At 36.3% G+C, this 22,398-nt stretch overlaps 1 protein-coding gene across 1 annotated transcript; it reads left to right on the forward strand.

Annotated features, from left to right (window-relative positions):
- The first annotated feature begins 9,552 nt into the window (after nucleotides 1-9,552).
- LOC114486535 (cytochrome c oxidase subunit 7A2, mitochondrial-like) lies at nucleotides 9,553-9,875 on the forward strand. The gene has a single exon (XM_055085764.1). The coding sequence runs from the start codon at nucleotides 9,579-9,581 to the stop codon at nucleotides 9,828-9,830; it is 252 nt and encodes an 83-aa protein (XP_054941739.1). The 5' UTR covers nucleotides 9,553-9,578; the 3' UTR covers nucleotides 9,831-9,875.
- Nucleotides 9,876-22,398: the final 12,523 nt, after the last annotated feature.

Here is a 22,398-nt window from a genome sequence, read left to right on the forward strand (position 1 = left end):
TCTGGTTCTACTCAAATGCTTAAACAAGCCCTTCTGTGACACTGTAGAAATAGTCGCCATAAACCTTGAAGAGATTGGCCTGCAATATTTCTGAGGACCAGATTTTAATGTGGCTCCTGAATCGGGTTTAAATGTTTCCAATTAAAAAAAAAATAAACCATGAGCAATTCAGCAGGAAAAACAAGTAGGGTTTGAGAGGGTAGGTGGCAGGCTGATGATGCTGCAGTTGGGGAATCAAGGGAGCTCTCCTTTTTGGTAACACATAGATGGCACATTGGTTCCCTCTTGCAGCTACTATATGGAATCTTTTGCTTCACCACTTAGAGCAAAATTTAAAGAATTTAGCAGCAGAATATCCGAATGTTGGGAGGTAGAGGAAGGGAAGGGGTGGGGGTGGGCAAAGAGCACAGAAATATCTACCTCAATCTATGACAAGCACGTTTACAATTTTTCTTAGGATCTTGCCTGCTGCCTAATATAACAGGAAGGTCACTTGACAGAGTCACTTTGAGAAGCAAGAAAGATGATACTGTGAATTATGAAGGATGTTAAATCAACCACAGTTATACAGTTCCCTTTGAATATACTCATTTATTCATATATTACTTGGCCTAATGCTCATTAGTCATTCCACAAATGTTAAGTGTGCTAGACGATGGGAACATGTCGGTGTACAAGGTGGGCATCCTCTTTGACCTCTTAGAATTGTACTCTTCTCAAGCAGAAGGGAATAACAGATGGTAAATAAAAAGGTTATTCAGCTGGATAATGATTTACTGCTATAGTCTGTGTTCTAAACATAAATCAGTTTTTCTGCAGTGCTTTCAGCAAATCAAAAACGGCATCCTGTTCTTCTCTTGGTAAATGGTAAAGGGCTTTAAGATGATTGCCTTAGGTGTCTGCTGTTACTCAAGAGTCTCTTTTATGAATGTAGCTAGAATATCAGCTCTGTGAGGGCGAGGGCTTTGTTTTGTTGACCCAATATGCCCAGTTCCTTGAAAAGTGTCTGTCACATGGCAGGCATTTAATAAATACTCATTGAATGACAGTCCAGAGCTTGATAAAGTCAGGAATTGATTTAAGTTTCTTGATATAGAAGCAAGTGGAATGAGGAGAAGATAATGGTGTTCTTTTTAGATCCTAACATTTGTTGAAGCTCAGTGGGCTCAGATCTTTATAAAAATATCTTTTTTCGAAAATGGCTTTTGGAAAAATGGCATCCTTATGATACACTTATCATGTTAAAATGATTCAAGAAATTATAGTCATAATGGAGAACTCTTAGGAATTTCTGTTTTGAAAGTAGGTCGAGCAAGTTACTCAAGTTCATCCTGGCAGCAGAATAGTATATTGTATTAGATTAATTTGACAATGGACCCTTTATTTTTATAGTGCTCTTAAAAAAAAAAATTCTAAAAGGGAGACAACTATTGGCAGCTCTATGGAGTTACAGTAGAGCTAGTTCCAGAGCATCCCTGGATAAAATTCCTCACATACTTTCTTCTCTAGATGCAGAATAGACTGTCAAGGGAAATGACTATGATCAGCGGAATATGATAAACAGACACCATAGATTTTGGCTTAGTCTCTTCACGGAAGTTGTCAGTTGTCCTGTGGACAACATTGTTACAGCAGTTCTCCGAACGGTTTTTTAAAATTGAGTTGTCCCAGTCTCTGAGGGAGTGGAGTTGGAAGAGCAGAGAAGGTAATTTGGCTCTTGACCAGCCCTGTTTTTCCAAATGGGTAATTTTTAGAATGGGATTGTCAGTGATTCTGGCCAACTTCAGTTAATATTAGATTCTTCATTAGGGTTGACAGGATCTATCTGGGAACGGGGAAGGAAGTCTACGGGGAGATAATCTAAGTAAAAAAGGAATCCAATATTCTCTATCTGGGACATGGATTGTTTCCAAAACCTATCCCTTTTATGCCTTATATTAATAAGCATTAATGAGATGAACCATTTAAAAAGGTAAAAATTGATGTGAGCAAAAAATTTCTAAAAACTTACAGAACTGATAAAATCGTTGTTGATGAATGAGTGAATATGACCAATATAATAAATATAATCAGCTTCTGAAATGGTGACAAAGAATGAAATAATTAACTCGACCAGGTAGGGGCATATGAAGTCCATTAGAAATTGTCTCTGTGATTCAGGTCAGGTTCCTTGGGCTAAGGTGGCTGCTTAACAGGTCTCCGTAGTCTGGGTTTGCCTGCCAGGGATCAGCATAGATATTAACAAGTACAATAAAGTTAGGGCTAATGAGCAAACAAAGCAGTTTCACTTGCTTTTCCCTAGAGCTCCAAGCATGAAGAACCAGTGTTTAGGTCAGCAGTATCATTATGCCCTTATAAAAATTAGCTGTTTGTACAAATTGAATCTGACATTTTATATGTTTTATAGAAGACCGTAAGTACTTTCAACTTTTTATAAATAATAAAACTGTGAATGGGGTGAATACTCAATGGCATTACTAATGCGTCTTCAATTTAGGAACCATGACTGACAAGCTTGCCTTACAAAGCAATTATATCATTTTTGTCTAATTTAAACTTTGGTTCTATTTGTTTAATGCATTAAATCTGCCAATTGAAAATTATTGCTGTTTTGATTATTTCCTCCTAACTATGAAAGTAAGAGCCAAGTTCACAATTTAAAATCAACACAACCTGGAACTGGTGGAGTGGGGTTATATTTCTTCCTTGCGAATATTTTCCACCTGGTATTGATAAAATGAATTCATATGCAATTCATGGATCAGGGATTAGAAGAATTTATGAAGCCCTCTATTCAATGCCACATGAAGAGATGAGGATGGACAAGGCCTAACTTGTAAGTATGCAAATAATTTGATTATATATTTACTTTCAGGTTTTACCTACAGTGAGTTGTGAGAGGGAGATAAGAGCTTTAACAACTCCTTACTTTTTTTTATATCCCAGAAAGATTTTCATTGCATTTCTGGTAATTAGAATAAGTAGCTCTATTCACAAATAGTGAGATTTTTACCAAATTTATTTTAAAACATTTTCTGGTTTATACTTTAAGAGCTAATTGGAACTGAAAATGCCTAGGAACAATTGTAAATTATTTAAGCTTTCTAAAATGTAGAATTAAATCTACCAAGTAACCTTTCTTGTGTATTTCTCAGCCCTCCATAACTCCAACCCAAAATCCAAACATGGTTGTTTTTGCAAATATTCCCTATGTATTATATTTTATAAATATTTGAGATTTTTCTTTTGATACCTGCTCATTTCAGATGCTACACATTTTGAGGGGAAGATAATTTAAGCATTCATCATTTTTTTCACAGTGCCTAAAATTAAAAAAACTACACATAACATTGTTAATCAACTATACTCCAATATAAAATAAAAAAGTTAAAAAAATAAAAAACTACACATACATGTAAAATTATAAATATCTAAGTATGTGTAACATATATATATATAGTTTTTTGTATTCTTTATGTATATAGCACAGGTGAATTATTTTCAACATTTTTGTTTGACCTTCTTTTTATACTTTAACAACTCTGTCATTTGCATCAACTCCTACATAATTGGAAATGAATCTACATAGCAGTCAACTTGAATCAGCTTCCTTCAGGCTGTACTAGGCACTGTACAGGACTGTATGATTTCTGTTTGCTTTTATGAATGATAGTAGTAACATTGCCGCTGGTAGTAAAAGCATGCATACTTTGATAATACGTAGGTAAAGCTCATTTTACAGGAGTGTTGTATGACTGAAAGTACTTAATTAGTATACAGTATTTCTGTGTGAGTTGAGTGAGCGTGTTTTGTAGTAATCGGGGACTCACAGAAACTACCAATAAGGCATGAGAGGATACCTTTATTATTGCATGGCGAACCTTGGATTCATACCATCTTCACATGTCTTAAAATGTGAATTCAACAAACTGCTCATATAAACTTTTTCCAGTGAGATTTGAATTAAGAAAAATATATATGTATATATAATCATTAATTAGCATAGAAATAATGGTTTCTCACTCCTCAGTGAATATTGTGGCAAGTTCTGTACTTGTATACATAAGAAAAATTATACATGTACATTAAAAAATGTAATATGTTATTATAAATATTTTAAAATAAAATAATAGATATATTAATAAGCAATGTTTAAAGTAATTAAAGCATGTATACGTTTTTCTTTTAAATTTTATTTAATAAATAAATAAAACCATGGCTGTGTATTGAATACTTAAAATTTGAATTTTTTTCTATGTGACCTGAAGCCATCGCCTTGAGTATTTTAAACCTTTCAACTTGAAGTGGATTATGGGAAACAACTGGGAGAAGCCAGACTCAGAGCTGTGGAAGGAGCTTTGCTGTGATCCTTTACCTTCTGACAACACAGGTTATAGCTCATAACGAAAAGCACTTAACAAATAGAACTCCATGTACCACCACCTTTTGGCCTCAGTTGGACAGCTGAAGTAAAATCATTGTCTGCTACCACTAAATGTTCCAGCAACACGCCAGAAATAAATCATCTAATTGAACATGACTCTTCTGCTGTATCTTTTACTAATAATGTTTTTTTTTTAAATAAACGATAAGAGAAAATAATTGTTAGGGTGCTTCTTTCCCATCAACTCATCCTTCCTGGCAAGTTTTCTTTTCCCTGAAATAGATCTTTGGAAAATCAAGAAAGAGCATGAGATGTTTCTGTTAAAATTCCAGTGATACATTGTATAGTGCTGAGACCTGAAGTAGAAAAATGAACAGCTGCAAATTTTGCCCTAAGGACATTTCAGTGCTTCGAAAACATGGAGGTGAATATTATAGCTTCTACTCAATGTTACACTTTAATATGTTATTTAATTTCTAAATATGACAATTTTCTTGTAGAGGTGGCATTGCAGGTCATCTGTCAGAATAAATGTTAACTTAACCTAAAATACTCTGCGCAATATTGGTTGAGTGAACTAGAGTAAGTCCATTAATCATTATATTATTAAATTATTGGGCACTTGGATTCCGGAATGTTTGGTATGTTAAAGGTATATCTAGTCTTCTTTGTCCAGCTACCAACACTTTCACTGACTCTCTGAGGAACCAATTTATTTATATACCAATAGTTATATTTATTTGTATATACATTTATATATAATATATATTTATGTTTATATATATGAATATATTTATTTATTTATATACATTTATTTATTTATATTTATTTATATACCAATAGTTGATTTTGAGACCTTCAGCTTAAAGACAGACTGTTTCTTTTCCATATCAGCCTTTGAATTTGGGTGGCATGGCAAAGAGGAGGAAGGTAATAGCATAAATGCTGACCAAAGATTCTTGTGTTGCCCTGGAGTGAAGTGGAATCTGATCCTGAGAAATTTGCCTGTCCTCTTGTTCGCCTCTCTGAAAGCAGTTTAGATTACTTATAAATTAAATCCTTGTTTAGTTAAAACTTCTTCTAAATAACACTCTGTAGTTCTAATCTTGTGGCAACATCACATTCATTTCTGGGGACTGCAAAAGTGAATATTCTTAACAAAACAAACAAACGATGACGATAGCAAGGAAACAAAAACTCAAGAGAATTTAATGAATAGCAACTTCACTTGGAAACTTATATGAAGTACTCAAGTCCTGAAAGAATGAATGAAAAAACAAATTCCATTATTTCTGAGCTCTTATTATGGTAAGCCAGTTCTGTTATAAATCTCAAAATTCCCAACACTTCATATTTCAGTTTGAAAACATACTATAGTTTAAATATATAGTGCAGTGAAATTCAAGTGTGAAACCTCCCCCTCCAGACCACCTGCCTTCCTAGCTGGAGTGAAAATAGCATATTTTCAATTCCTGATTCATCAAAGTCCGGTTTTCAGGTGTTTTGATGATTAAATCTGGTGAGAGGCCATCAATTTTATACAAAGGTTTCTCTGTAAGGCTGCCTTGTCGTACGCTTCTGTAAATGGGAGTTTGGGAACTTTAAATGAAAGAGTGTGAAGTTTTCTTTGTGAGGGTTATTAACTGAGGGGCTCTGGATTAATTTAGCAGCCAGGTCTGTTCTTTCAACCATAAGCCATGCTGTCAGAGAAACTTAATTACACTTTATAAGTGGGATGCAAATGAGTTGTGACACTATATCATTTCAGATGAAAGGTTCATTACTTACATTAACTTGCACAATGCTTGCTCCTAAACCTAGACTCATTACAATATTCCTGGGATTTTTTTTTTTAAACATAGCTAAATACAAGTAGGGTTTTAACTTTTAATAGCCTGTTTCTTTCTTAATATTTAATATTACAAATGTTCACTTTATTAAATGATTATGAATTGAGCTACTAGATACATGAATGTATTAAGGCTGGCAGAAAAAAAATGTTCTACCACTTGTCTGCTCGAGTGCACATTCTCAGGACCAGATTATTCTTTAAAGTAACTTTTTATCAGCAACTTCTTTAGCATTGATATCCATGACTTGAAACAGGAAATTTAACAAGCTTTAAAATCAGAAGTCTGAGGAATTTTATCCTTAGAGCTTAACAGATTTTTTTCTGAGGATCAGTTGGGTGATTTGGGGTGAGGAAATATATAAATGTTAACATAAAAACAAGTTTCATAATGATAATTGAAAGCTTAAGTGATAGGGGTAAATCAGTCATGACTTATGTGACAAGGTGTTAGGACAAGTACAAACAATACATTTGATCCTATTCTGAAGAAATAGTCAAATGGTCCTGAATTCTAAGGGGAGAGAGAGTTCATTTTAGATTCTTCCCTCTATTCTCTGATGTGGTAATAGAGTTTTAGGGAAAATTAGTTGTTTCTTCTTAACATAATCAGTCACATAATCAATCAAGAGTGCTTGACAGTTGTTCGCAAGGATAGGTAGTAGTAGGAAAAACAACAATAGCAAACTTTTGTCACCTGTTATGCTCTTGGCAAAGTCCTAAGCACTTTACTTGTATTAGCTCATTTAATACACACAAAAACCCTATGAGGCAGGTACTATGTCCCCATTTTAGAAATGACAAAACTGAGAAAGTTAAGCAAGTTGCCCAGAGTCGCACAAGTATGAGAACCGCCAGGATTCAAACCTACTCAGTCTATTTCTAAAGCCGATGCTTTTTAACCACTATGGCATACTACCCAAGTTGTACAAGGGATTTTTATATTTATTAAATATAATAGAAAAAAAATGTAAATAAATGAATGATGAGATCCAAGGAAATCATAGTGGAGAACAGATCTTTATTCTGTTAATTGAGGAACATGATTTTTTTTTAAAATTGAAGTACAGTTGATTTACAGTGTTGTGGAGGAACATGATATTTTAGTGCTATCATACTATGTCTGTTTATTCAAGTAAATTCCTAGGGGTTAGAGTCAAAGATTCATTGTAATTTAATATACCAACCACTAGATGCTGTTTCATTTTAAGGCACGTGTCTGTCTTTTTCCCAATGAGTAGTTCATGGTATTTATTACAAATAGACTTTGATATCAAACTGGAACAGATTTGGAAAAGTGAAATATATTCCTCATTTGTAAAATTATAGAATAAGTTAAAATCATGTAATGCATTGAGCTGTTTCACTATAATTTAATATACTGAAATTGTAGTTTATTAACTAGTACTTTGGTGTTTGAAAGAATTACACAATTTTTAAATCCAGATTTACCTCCTCATTTCATAACATGACCATTCCATCTTTTAAATGTTAGGAAATCTGCTCCTAAATTGAGGATAATATGAATGCAATGAAATTTATATCTTCTGTTGTGCCAGTCATCAGTTTATTGCCTCTCAGCTTCAAATCCATCCTGCATTGCCTGCTCTGCAATGAAGAAGCTGGATCCTATAATCATTTCTTACTTTCAACAGGCACAGTGTTAAGCTAACACCATAGAGGACAGTAGAGAGACATTGTAGGAGGAAAGAGTTTCTCTTCCTGTTTCTAGTATTTTTCTGTTTGTCTTTTATTTGCTTCTTCTGCATGGCTTCCAGCAATGCATGAAAGGAAGAAGCATCCAGGGGCACCCTACCCTAGCTATACTCCTAAAGCACCCAATTTCTTGGGGAGCTTGCATTCCTGGCCCTCATCAGGTGACCATCTCATTGCCAATTCGAACACTATGCCCCCTGACCGAAATGTTCATGAAAATGCATCTGAAGTTGGAGAAGAATATTAGCATTTTAGAGGTAGAAGAAACCTTAGGAGTCATCTAGTCTAAACCTTCCTTTTTGAAGGAATCCAGAGAGGTTTATTCTATGTGTTGTCATACCTTTTATGTAGCGTGTAGCACTTTAAAATCTTCCCTTTCAGGGTTTATATTTAAGTAATGATACTATTTATAATTATTTAAAACATTCAATTTGAATTGCAAAGGAGCTTTTAGTTATCTTGAATTTTAATGGGTATTTATTGACTTTCTACAAATTCTCCAAGTGTTTCATGGACTATAAGAATAAAAAAGAAACACTTATTTTCTAAGCTAAAACAAAATATAAAACCACAATGAAACAGTAAACCAAGATAGAATATGATAAAACCAGAAGAGTTATGCAGAAAGAGACTGGAGATCATATTTGGGGAATAAAGAGTGCTTTCATGAAGATGACAGACATATTAAGAGGCCTTGAAGAATGGGTAGGGTTTGAGAGTTAGACTTGAGGAGTGGGGAATAAGAGTATATGGATAGTTTAAAGCATAAACAAAGGTTCAGAGGCAGAAAAATGTTTCACATTGGGATGTAAAATGCCCTCCAGCTTGTTTTACTGTGGGCATAGGCTAGTTATGGGAGAACAGTGGGAAAAGTTGGCAAAATTACTGATTTTTGAATTCTTGTAGATCATGACACATGGTATTTCAATAAAAATCAAGAAAATGTAAGATGAAATGAGTTGAATAATTGAGTTACTCATAATTACATTCATATAAATTCAAATACATTAATAAATTACATGAATTAAATAATAGACCTTTGAAAGAAACCAAATTCTTCATCTTTGGCCTCTGAAAAGAACTTTAAAAAGAGCTAAACCATTTTGGATATGACATTAATATAAAGATTTCTCACTGAATCATATATGAAAAATTTGGTTTCATTTTTAGTAATCCTAAGATTATCTTCTCCATCGTTGAATTGAATGTTAAACATTATATCCAGTAAAAACAATTTAAATGGCTTGGTTTTTTTGGTTGGTAGGGATTAGATAACCTAAACAGCTTTCAGTTATTAAAAACCTCGAAATACTACACAGAACATAGCTGTTCATTTAAATGCCCACAGGTGAATTTGAAAAATCCCAACGGAGATAAATGATGAGGAAACAAAGCCCCAGCTGATGTGGCAGCTGCCTTGAGAGGTGGGAATGGGGGTGAGGGTTGGTTCCATCTCTCAGTTATCAAGAATTGGAATTTAATGGCCCTGTAGGAACAGAAAACGGCACTGTGGTTGCACGAATCAGGGAGTAGAAAATGAAATAGAGAGAAGGTAGTTCCAGTTCCGACGTGCAGATCTTCGTTCCTGGTGTTAAGTTGTCACGGTTGGTGGGCAGTAACTGAGCTAAGATGCTGCGGAGTCTGCTGGCTTTTTGTCAGACTGCCCAGAGGACCATAAGTACTGCTTCACGCAGGCAGTTTGAAAATAAAGTTCCGGAGAAACAAAAGCTCTTTCAGAAGGATAATGGAATTCCAGTGCATCTAAAGTGTGGGATAGCTGTTACCCTCCTGTATAGAGCCATCATGATTCTTACAGTTGGTGGAACAGCATATGCCATATATCAGCTGGCTGTGGCTTCATTTCCCAAGAAGCAGGATTGATTTCAGTTTATCCTCCCAGCAATCAGTTGGTTCAACTCCATTCAGCTCTCTGTAGGCCAGTATCTGATAACTGACTGAGTTTTTCTTTGGGGATCAATATTTATTGACATGTACTAACTGCCACCAGTAAAGCAGTCTTTACCATGAAAAAAAAAAAGAAAATGAGATGGAAAATAAAATGAAAAACTATGGAACAGTTGCAACACTAGTGAATAAGTCAAGGGTGAACTGGAAAAATATCTACTCACTGGCTCAGAGAGTCAGCTAAGCAACTTATCTGTTTCGGCCTGAGCTGGAAGTTGGGGTAGCAGAATTCTCCTCTGAGAGTTTATGAATGTGGGCCGACCTTCACATTCATTATGAGAATGCATAAACAAATTTTGTCACATTAATTCATTAAAATAGAACAATTAAAATTATGAGTTATGGCCAAATAATCAGTGTAGATAATCTCGAAAGTATAATATATGTATAGCATAAGTACAGTATGCTACTATTTTATAAAGAATAGACACATGCAAGATGACACATTGTATACAAATACAGAGTTTATAGGTAAAATTATAAGAACATGGTTGGAAATAATGGCTTTCAGATAATGGCTATTTTGAGAGAGAAAAGGAGATGAATGGAATTTTTTCTTAAATTGAGTGTGTTAAAAAATGCTTAAAGCAGAAAATTTAGGTGATACAAACAAACTTTATTAACACTTGATGAAGCAGACCGTCTCTATTCAGAAAACTGCAAAATGGGGTGGAAGGCAGGAAGCTGTTATGGGATAAAGAATAAAGGAAAAGGAAGAGAAAAATAGAAAATATCTAATTGGCTGGAGCCACATAGTCAACCTTGTTTGGCATGAGAAAGGAAAAGGAAATAACTATAGAGCCCAGAGTTGGCTTCGTGTTTGGGGATTGGCTGACTGGCTATACTGCATTTCTGGTCAAGTGGAACATTTACAGGGACAAGAAAGTTCACCTAAGTTTCAATTTGCTCAGTTGGTACCCAAGGCAGGAGCAGCTCCATCTTGGGCCTAGAAAGTTATTATAATAGGTGGTAGATGTTTATTATACCCTTACTTTTTAATATAGCTGAAATATTTCATAATATTAATTAAAACAACTAGTGACAGCATCTTTTAAAATTTTAATTTTTTAATCTTTTTTAATACTTTTTTAAAATTGAAGTACTGTTATTTACAATGTTGTGCTAATTTCTGCTGTACAGCAAAGTGACTCAGTTATACACATATATACATTCTTTTTTTATATTCTTTTCCGTTATGGTTTATCCCAGGAGATTGGATATAGTTCCCTGTGCTATAGAGTAGGACTTTGTTTTTTATCCGTTCTAAATGTAATGGTTTGCATATATTAACCCCAAACTCCTAGCATCTTAATTAATATAATTTTAATACCAAGTAAAAAATTATCACACTGGCCTCACACAACAAACTTTCCTAATATCCTTTATGGATGTGATTTTTTTTTTTTTTTTGCGGTACGCGGGCCTCTCACTGTTGTGGCCTCTCCCGTTGCGGAGCACAGGCTCCGGACGCGCAGGCTCAGCGGCCATGGCTCACGGGCCCAGCCGCTCCGCGGCATGTGGGATCTTCCCGGACCGGGGCACGAGCCCGCGTTCCCTGCATCGGCAGGCGGACTCTCAACCACTGCACCACCAGGGAAGCCCTGGTTGTGATTTTTAAAACTATGTAAATCACAAGATTAATAGTAAATGTAAACAGAAGAAATTATAAAAGTATAGATAAAATGTTTGAATATTCTAAACAGATAATATCTTAGATTAATATCCCATGGAAATGATGATTTTTTGAAAATAAAACCACTTTTGGAGTTAGAAGGCTTTTTAGAGTTAATGTCTCTTCTTTTTTTCACTTTATTTTTTGCCAGATGATAAAGCCCTAGATGCACAAAAGATTAAGTAATTTACTGAAACCACTCATTTAAGTAGTCAGAATCCAATTCTTTTGTTCCCTAATCTAAGTAGGCCTCAATACTTTAGACTTCCTTCTTGCTAGATTATATGTTTTAAAATAAAAAGAAACCTGAAACTATACTGATCGTTATCTTTAATAACACAAGCTTCCTTTATATTTTTCCCTCATTTCACGCATACACAGTTCTAAGTTTTAGTATGTAACAAAATCACAAAGGGCAAGCAGTAACGGAAAATGCACGAGAGTGGCAGTCTTTATCTTTCAGAACTTTCATTTTGTACATCTACTGAACATAGGTAACAGTGGCTCATTAACCAGGAAATCTGGGCAATTTGTCAAAAAGGTATCAGTGTTGCAAAGCACCCTTTGACTCAGCATTCTAGTACTCCCCACCACCTCCCTACCTGAAAACCACATAATAATCTGACACTCTAAGCAGTGACCTGGAGTACGGGTCTTTCTCTCCATTGGAGAAGAACATTAGGAGGAAAGGTTCTTAGATGTTTTGTTCTTATTTCAGAACCTCAGGAAAACTGCTTGTCTGTTGGCTTTCTGAACAACTACCATATAAGACTGACAATCTCACCTCCCTTGAGGGCAAGGAAAACGCACACCAGAATTTCAGGCTTGAAAAATGGCACATACATAATCATCACAGTCCCACTATCAGCCTTTAATTTGCTCCCAGCATCCTTAAATGTTTCGGAATCCTATTTTAAAGTAATTTTCTCTTTTAGCAAGAGTATCTGGCTCCTCATACAATGATTTTTCCTAAAAGATTTTAGCAAGCAGATTTTGGGGAAAATGTTGGGAATTTTCTAAGCCTTTGGTTACTTTTAGACAAGCCAACTAAAAAAATCTGCCTAAATAAAAGCTGTTTGGGCATGCAATGAGGCAAACCTCCATGTGGTATAGCAGCACTAACAAAGTGAGTATCTTCAGAACTGAGAATGTTGTTGGTGGTGGGTTTTTTATTGTGTTTTTTTTTTTATGATCGCTCAAATGTTTATAGCCCTGTATATGCACTAAGATGAAAAATCAGTGCAACTGGAAAAAAAAAACAGTGGTTTAAAACAGTTTGGAAGAAAAGAAAGTATCCCAATAAATCACTTGTCATTCTGGATAATAGAATACTGCATCATCTTCTATCAGCTAGGATAAAGGTTAAAACACTGTGCTTGCTCTCTAAGCTGTGTGATCTCACTGGCATATTCAATACTGGGTTCCATCATTATTACCTTTTTGGTAATGGAAACACTTTTCTTTCCTGTAATTGTTTATAATTCCTGAAAACACTTAAGGAATGTCATCCGCTTTAATAAGTAATACATTCTCTGCTGCAAGTGTTGAGATATAGCAATAATAGGAAGAGAGAAGAAAACTTCTTTTCCCAGCAAGCATAAAATGCTGACAGAATGCTTCACAAATTATTTAAAGCATTTTGCAATAAAGAAAAGGAGTTTCAAAAAGAAAGGTTGTCTTGCTCTGAAAAATGATAGGTTTAAAATGCAAGGGTATAGTATTGAAAACTTAATTGGAAAACCTTGAGCTATTCCATCTAGACCATGATCCACAGCAATCTATCACTCAGTCCCACCATTAGTCCTTCTGAAGTTCATCTCCTGACTGATCACCTGTTAATCTCTTTTGCATCACTCCCATCCTCTCTGAAAATTTTTGAGGTCTTATTTAAGTAAAAATTGTGCATGCACATCATTTATGAAGTTGAAATATGCTGCCAGGTTTACTACAAAAATATCAGTCTCAGGGGCTTCCCTGGTGGCGCAGTGGTTGCGCGTCCGCCTGCCGATGCAGGAGAACCGGGTTCGCGCCCCGGTCTGGGAGGATCCCACGTGCCGCGGAGCGGCTGGGCCCGTGATCCACGGCCGCTGAGCCTGCGCGTCCGGAGCCTGTGCTCCGCAACGGGAGAGGCCACAGCAGAGGGAGGCCCGCATACCACTAAAAAAAAAAAAAAAAAAAAAAAAAATATCAGTCTCCAGCTATGCCTCCCACTAATCCCTCCACCCCAGAGAAAACTCTTTCACCCCTTAGCTGATTATTTAACCCCTTTTATATTTATAGTATATTTGGTTAGATATTTGGTGAACACATGATTATAACCAAGTAAAGGCTGTTCGAAGAGCCAAGTTAATTAATAAACTATCTTTATGTTAATTTTCCTATACAATTTATGGGCTTCCTGGAAAAAAGTTGTCTTATTTATTGTTTTTGTTTTTCTCTGTACCTTTCATTAATTAAATTTCAAATTATCTGCAGTTGTCTAAATCTCCTCTCTATATGGTCAGATGTACCAGGCATTCTATCAAATTATTCTTTTTGGAGTTCTGTCTCCCAGAGCTTGCTCCAATCTGGGCTATTCTCCCTCCTGTCTGGGGTACAGCTGACGTTCTGGGATTTATTTACCATCATGCTGGGAATCCCTTCATTTTCTCTCCTTGGTTTGACCTATTTTTTCTGTCCCAGGCCTTCCTCATTGTTGGTTTGCTCCCTCATTTTATAGAATACATCCACGAATAGCTTTCACAGAAAGCATATTTGTGACTTTCCATGTCTAAAGATGTTTTTATTCTACCCTGAAATATAAATTAAACCTTTCAAATTTTATCAAGGTAAAGTTATATATAGCAAGTTGCATAAATCTTAAATGTATAGTCTGATGACTATATATATATACACACACACACAGACACACACACACACACATACACCCCTGTATACACCATCTAAATGAAGATATAGAACATTTTTATCAATCAAAAGGTTTCTTAGGGCTTCCCTGGTGGCGCAGTGGTTGGGAGTCCGCCTGCCGATGCGGGGGGCGCGGGTTCGTGCCCCGGTCCGGGAGGATCCCGCGTGCCGCGGAGCGGCTGGGCCCGTGGGCCGTGGCCGCTGGGCCTGCGCGTCCGGAGCCTGTGCTCCGCGGAGGGAGGGGCCGCAGCGGTGAGAGGCCCCCGTACCGCAAAAAAAAAAAAAAAAAAAAAAAGGTTTCTTAGTCCCCGATCTAGTCAATACTCACTCTTTAGGAGTTACCATTATTTTGACTACTATGACTTGAATTAATTTTTCCCTTTTGATTGCTGTAGATTTACAGTAAGTCTTGATATCTGGAAATATAAGTCCTCCAGCTTAATTCTTCTTCAAGGTTGTCGTGGCTATTCAGGGTCTTCTGCATCTTCTTATAAATTTTAAAATCAGCTTGCCAATATTCACCAAAAGAAAACAAAACAAACCTTTATTGGATTGAGAAAGTTCTTTTGTATTGCTAGTTTGCTGAGAGTCCTTATCATGAATAGATGTTGAATTTTATCAGTTGCTTTCTCTTAGTCTGTTAATATATTTATATTATTTTTTCCTTTAGTCTATGGATGTGGTCATTTATACTGATTGTGATTACATTCAAATGTTCAACCTTGCATTGTGGGTATAAACTCTACTTGGTGTTGATATCTTATCCTGTTAATATATTACTGGATTTCATTTGCTAATATTTCATTTAGGGTTATTTAATTTATGAGAAATATTGGCCTTTAACTTTTCATTTCTTGTAGTATCTTTGTCAGGTATGGATATCAGGGTTATACTGACTTGATTAGTAATTTAGTTGGTTATGGAATACTAGGTTGGAAATAATTTCTTTCCATTGTCTTCTAATGCTTAATGTACTGGAGTAGAATTACATAATTACGGTTTACACTGTAGCCTATAGGATCTTCATATGTCTCTGATATTTTAAAATTTACTACACTGTGCTTTATTGTGTATTCATTACTGTGCTGGGAAGTAAGGCTTATTTTTAACCTCCAAACTAAGATCTTCTGGTTGTGGGAAGTTGTCATGAATTATTTTATCAACAGTGTAGTAGGCTGAATAATGCTCTCTCTGGTCCCCCTCACCCCACCCCCACCCTCACCCCCCCGAGATGTCCACGTTCTAATCTCTGGAACATGTAAATCTCATGGCAAAAAGAATTTTGCAGATGTGGTCAAGTTAATTATCTTGAGATAGGAAAATTATCCTGATTATCTGGGTAAGCCTGATGTCATCATAATGGTCCTTATAAGAGGTATGCAGAAGGAGTCAGAGTTAGAGAGAAGGCCATGTGATGACAAAAATGAGGTTAGAGTAATATGCTTTGAGGATGGAGGGAAGGAACTACGTGGCAAGGAATATGAGTGGTTTCTACAAGCAGGAAGAGGCAAGGAAAGGAATTCTTCCCTGGAGACTTCAGAAGGAAGCATCCTTACCAAAAACTTAATATTAACCCAGTGAGACTGATTTTAGTCTTCTGATCTCCAGTACAGTACTGAAGGCCAATACATTTATGTAGTTTTAAGCCACCAGGTTTGTGGTAGTTTATTATAGCAGCCATAGGAAACTAATACAAATGGTCGTCTCCTCTCTCTTCTCTGTACTCCGTTTGTGGAACTCCTATCTTACTATAACTTTTTGACCTCACTGGCAAATTTCTTATCTTTATTTCATCTTTTTATCTTTTGGCCCAGATTTCTAGAATATTCTCTAAATTTCTCTTCAGACTTATCTTTTGAACTTTTCATTTCCACTGTCAAAGTTCAAATTTCCTCAGAAGCTACCCCTCTTTTTGTTCTCGGAATGTCCTTTTTGTTTTTTTTTTTTTAATGGTATCCTGTTCTTTTTCATGGTTGCAGTATTTTATTTATTTTCTTTTTTTAATTAATTAATTAATTAATTTGGCTTTGTTGGGTCTTAATTGCAGCACATGGGATCTTTGTTCTGGCATGCAGGATCTTTCGTTGTGGCCTATAGGTGCTTTGTTGTGCAGCGTGGGCTTCTCTAGTTATGACGTATGGGCTCTAGAGTGTGCAGGCTCAGTAGTTGTGGCAGTTGGGCTTAGCTGCCCCGCAGCATGTGGGATCTTAGTTCCCTGACCAGGGATCAAACCCACGTCCCCTGCATTGGAAGGTGGATTCTTAACCACTGGACCACCAGGGAAGTCCCTATTTTCTACCTAAGAGTATTAATTTCCTTTGAAGTTTTATTTTACCTGCAAAATCAGTCTCCTCCAACTTTTATTTAACTATTTCAATTTTTATATTTTATAGTAGAAACTCTCTTTTGTTTTTGGTAATATTTGTTGTCTGCTACTACTTAAGAGTTGACAACTCAAAGATTAGATGGAAGCACTGAACATGTGGCAAAAGATTTCCTACAACTTTTTGAAGTATATAGTGCTCCCAGTTCTTAGTAATCCTTTTAGAATGAATTTTTAGACTAAGCTTTACTTCCAGTAAGAGGTTCTCAATCAGTAGTTGGATCTTCTACATTTCCCTGAAACTAAATGTTTTCAAAATTGACCTCTACACCCTTATTTACCTTCCCTACACACAAGCTTGCTGCTCTTTTTTTGTTTCTTCTTTTATTGGAATCACTATCTAAGATTTAAAACTAAGCATTATCCTTAACTCTTTTCTCTTATCTCCTACATCCATTAGTTACCAAGTCATATCAAATTTACTTTCTAAATATCTTTCACTATGCTTCACTCATCCCCCACATATTGTCAGTCTGCCTGTCTATTTCAGACTTTCAACATTTATTATTATATAGACTATCACAGTAACCTAATTTGATACCTTCCTCTGCTCTCTGTAAGCCTCAGATCTATTGATATAAATTAAGCATTCAACAAGCATTTCCTTAGTACCTAAATCTTTGCCAGGTATGGTTTGACCTGAAGGTACCACTGAGAAAAATACGTGGTTACTCTGTGTTAGTGGAAAAATTAGTTGACTGGGAAATAAAGCCTTAATGGAAAATTATAAAACAGCATGCTATTGTTATGACAGGAGAAATATAGGGGACTAGAGAGCCATATAGGAGGGCAGTCTAACTTACACTTGGGGGCAATTGGAAAGACTTCCTAGAAGGTCATGTATATAGAGACCACAAAATTAGGGTATATGTTCCGTAAATCAGACACAGCCCCTGCCAGGCTCTGAAGTGGTGGGCACATTTGGTGGGCTGTAAGAAGTTCAATATGGCTGAAGTGGAGGGTGAGAAGAAATTGGGTTGAAGCTGGAGAGGTAATCAAGAGCCAGATCACTCAGAACCTTCTAAACCAATTTTAGGAGATTGGGAATTTCTTCTAAGAAAAGCAGGAGACAAACAGGAAACTTTGGGATTTACTTTGCATTTTAGACGAATTTATGTTTCTGTGGGGAATGGATTGAAATTGATCAAGACAGAAGAAGGAGACCAGTTGTAATAATCCAGTCAGGAGATGGTAATGGCCTGAAATAGGGTTAGGGAAGTGGAGAGTGGGAAAAGTAATTAGCCTTGCAGGACCTTAGGAAGTAAGTTTGGGAGGAAAAAACAGTGGGAGGAGGACTTCCCTGGCAGTGCAGTGGTTAAGAACTCGCCTGCCAATGCAGGGGACACAGGTTCAAGCCCTGGTCCCGGAAGATCCCACATGCCGTGGAGCAACTAAGCCCCTGGGCCACAACTACTGAGCCCGAGCGCCACAACTACTGAAGCTCGCACACCTAGAACCCGTGCTTCGCAACAAGAGAAGCCACCAAAATGAGAAGCCCGTGCACCGCAACGAAGAGTAGCCCCCGCTCTCCGCAACTAGAGAAAGCCCGCGAGCAGCAACGAAGACCCAACGCAGCCAAAAATAAATAAATAAATAAATTTATTAAAAATAAAAAGAGTGGCGGAATTAAGAAACATAGAAATGGCAGGTTTGAAGGAATGCTTCATCAATGAGTTAAATTTTGATCGTGTTGAGTTTGAAGTGTCTACGGGACATCTAGGTGAAATTACGCAGAAATCCGATCATGTATTCTCAGGCATAAACACACGCCATAGTTCCCTACTGTGTTCAGCATAAGACCAAATCCCTTTGCATGGTACACAGAGTCCTTTCCGTTCTCACCCCAGCACGTCTGTCTGGCTTCATCCCTTAATCACAACTCTTAACTTCTTCCGCTACTTATTCACACCCTTTCGTGTCTCCTTGTCTTTAAACATACTGTTGCACATTGGACCCACACCACATAAGGACTTTTGTGAAGCTGACCATCATTTTCTGCAACACAGATTCCCCACCCCAATTATTTGAGTACCGTATCCTTAACTGAAGATTGCGGGGGCTATGGGATAGATTGAATTGCACGGTACACAGGCTTCTGCCCTCTCATTGCTCACTCCCTCTTCTATCACCTACTAGATCTGTGCTGTCGGGTGCTCTAGCCACTGATCACCTGAGGTGGCTCTAGAGCACTTGAAATGTAGCTAGTTTTAGATCAGATGTGCTGTAAGTGTAAAATACAAGCCAGATTTTGACGACTTTGAAAAAAGAACATAAAATACATTGGTAATAATTTTTTAATTATTAAAGTGACAGTGTTTTGGATATATTGAATTAAAGAAAATATATTATTAAAATTAATTTCCCCTTTTTCTTGTTTTATTTTTTAAAAAAGGTGACCATCAGAATCTTTAAATTTATATATGTGGCTCACATTATATTTCTACTGGACTGTGCTGTCCTAGACCTCTCTCCTAGATTGTCAAAATCTTCTTCCTCTATTATGCAAAGCAATTGAACTCTTGAGGTTCTATTTAAACTTGCCTACACAATCCCATGAAGGACTTTTATTTCACTGGCGCTCCTTAGGAAGAAGTTGTTATTATTTATAGCAAAAACAAAAAATTGAAAACCCCAAACATTCAAATGTCTACTTTGGTACTCACTACACTGTAGTGTGATTATTTAAATTATTTCTTTTTCCCCCACTAGGTTGTAAACAAAGAGCATGTCTTATTCATCTTTCCCTCCCCAGTGCTGTTGGGAACACATAGTAGGTACTAAGAAACTTTTGTTAGATGACAGGATTGGGTTCTTTATTATCTGAAAAGAAAATATTAGCTGAATTTAATAAGTACATTCCTGGAAATCGGTTTGTGTAAATTAAGAATAGTGATAAACACATCTTGATGCAATTATATCTCTCCATTTTCCCTTGACCTTACAGATTGATCCAGCAGTGATCACTTTAAATTGTTCATTGCATCTTTGTCACAAAGGCTGTTCTAATATCATTCTCCTCTAGACATGTAAGTAGAAGTAGAGAAGGAATTTAAATCAATAAAGCTAACAAATAAATAACAAGCTGGAGAAGTGGTACGTGTCACTTAAGAACATGTGAGGTGAAGGGCATATTGACAGTTTCTGGTAACTAAGTAGATTGAGTATTGATAGCAGGAGTCATTATGAAATGAACACTTACTTGAAATTGAGTTTACATAAGGTTGTCATAGCAAGTAGGTATTATATATATACCACTACAGCATTGTCCTTGAACCTGTTAGGCCGGGGTTTTAGAGCTTACTGTAATTACTGACAGCAACTATAATGCCTTTAATGCATATTTTAAAGTTTGAAATGCACTTGCTGACTTCACACAACAGTAGTCCCCTAATGACAGAAACTTTGCCTGTACTTCAGAAGAAAATTTCAAGAGAGACCAAGCATAAAGTGGTATGGTGAAAAATGATAATACAAATTGGGCCAGATTTCCCCAGTGGTTTAGGTACACCTTGACTTTAAATTTAAAACTTTTGGAAGTTGCATTCACTTTTTAAGGCCATGCATTCAGTAATCCCAGGAGGTATCTCATGATTTCTGTCTGTGGGAGACTCTAGGTTCTAAGAGAATACATATGAATAAGAAGAGTGAGACAAATATTTGTTTATATCTTTGACAATTAATGTATTAATGTTATCCTGAAACCCTCTGGTGTGTATATCTTTCTTCCAGAATAAGGGGTACGTGCTTAGCACGCAGTAGCCATGCAGCGGGTAAATGGATGATATGATGTGCCTGGGAATCACTGTAGTCCGCGGCACAGAAAGCTGCAGGAGTACCAGACATGCGTTACCTGTAATGGCTACATTTCTCTCTTCCTGAAACTTGGTCTCCAAGAGGAACAGACCCATCTTAAGTTATGGCACCCCCTCTTCCCAAACCCCCATCAGTGTTCGGGTAGTATTTTGCACACTTAAAAAAAATTGAAGTAACATTGGTTTATATTATATAAGTTTAATGTGTACAACATTATAAATCTATTTCCGCATATACTACAGCGTGCTCAACTCCAAAAATCTAGTTTCCATCTGTCACCATACATGGACCCCCTTTACCCATTTTGTCTTCCCCCCACCACCCTTCCACTTTGGAAACCACCAGTCTGTTACCCATAGGTAAGTGTTTGTTTTTGTTTTGTTTTGTTTCCTTGTTTATCTATTTTTAAATATTCTGCATATGAGTGAAATCATATGGTATTTGTTTTCCCTGTCTGATTTATTTCACTTAGCATGATACCCTCAAGGTCCATCCATGTTGTTGAAAATGGCCAGGTTTCATCATTTTTTAATGGCTGAGTACTATTCCATTGCATATATATACCACATCTTCTTTATTCCTTCATTCATCAATGGGCATTTAGGTTATTTCCACATCTTGGCTACTGTAAATAATGCTGCAATGGACATAGGGGTGCATATATCTTTTCAAATTATTGTTTTGGTATTCTTCAGATAAATACCTGGAAATGGAATAGCTGGATCATATGATTAACTTATTCTTAATTTTTTGAGGAATCTCCACATTGTCTTCCATAGTGGATACACCAATTTACGTCCCTACCAACAGCGTTATGGGGGTTCCCTTATCACCACATCCTCTCCAACACTTGTTATTTATTGTCTTTTTGATAACAGCCATTCTAAAGGGAGTGAGGTAATATCTCATTGTGGTTTTGATTTGCACTTCTTTGATAATTAGTGATGTCGAGCATCTTTTCATGTGTCTGTTGAATGTCTTCTTTGGAAAAACATCTATTCAGATCCTCTGCCCACTTGTTAATTGTTTTGTTGTTGTTGTTGAGTTGTACGTGTTCTTTGTATATTTCAGATATTAACCCCTTATCAGATGTATGATTTTCAAATATCTTCTCCCATTTGGTAGGTTGTCTTTTCATTTTGTTTTTGGTTTCCTATGGTATGCAAAAGCTTTTTAGCTTTATGTAGTCTCATTTGTTTATTTTTGCTTTTGTTGCCTTTGCTGAGGAGACATATCCAAAAAAATGTTAAGACTAACATCAAAGAGCATACTACCTATGTTTTCTTCCAGGAGTTTTACAATTTCAGGTCTTACATTCAAGTCTTTAATCCATTTTGAGTTAATTTTTGTGTATGGTGTTAAGATAGTGGTCTAGTTTCATTTACTTTTTTTTGCAGGTGGCTGTCCAGTTTTCCCAATACCATTTATTGAAGACACTTTCCTTTCTCCATTGTACATTCTTTCTCTTTGTCATAAATTAGTTGTCCATGTACGTGTGGGTTTATTACTGGGCTCTCAATTCTATTCCATTGATCTGTGTGTCTTTCTGTCAGTACCATGCTTTTTTGATTATTATAACTTTGTAGTGTAATTTGAAATCAGGGACTGTGATACTTCCAGCTTTGTTCTTTTTTCTCAGGATTGCTTTAGCTATTTGGGGTCTTTTGTGGCTCCATACAAATTTCAAGGCATTTTTAGTGAACAATGTC

Source organism: Physeter macrocephalus, chromosome 7, assembly GCF_002837175.3.
Source record: "Physeter macrocephalus isolate SW-GA chromosome 7, ASM283717v5, whole genome shotgun sequence".
Taxonomy (NCBI): Eukaryota; Metazoa; Chordata; class Mammalia; order Artiodactyla; family Physeteridae; genus Physeter; species Physeter macrocephalus.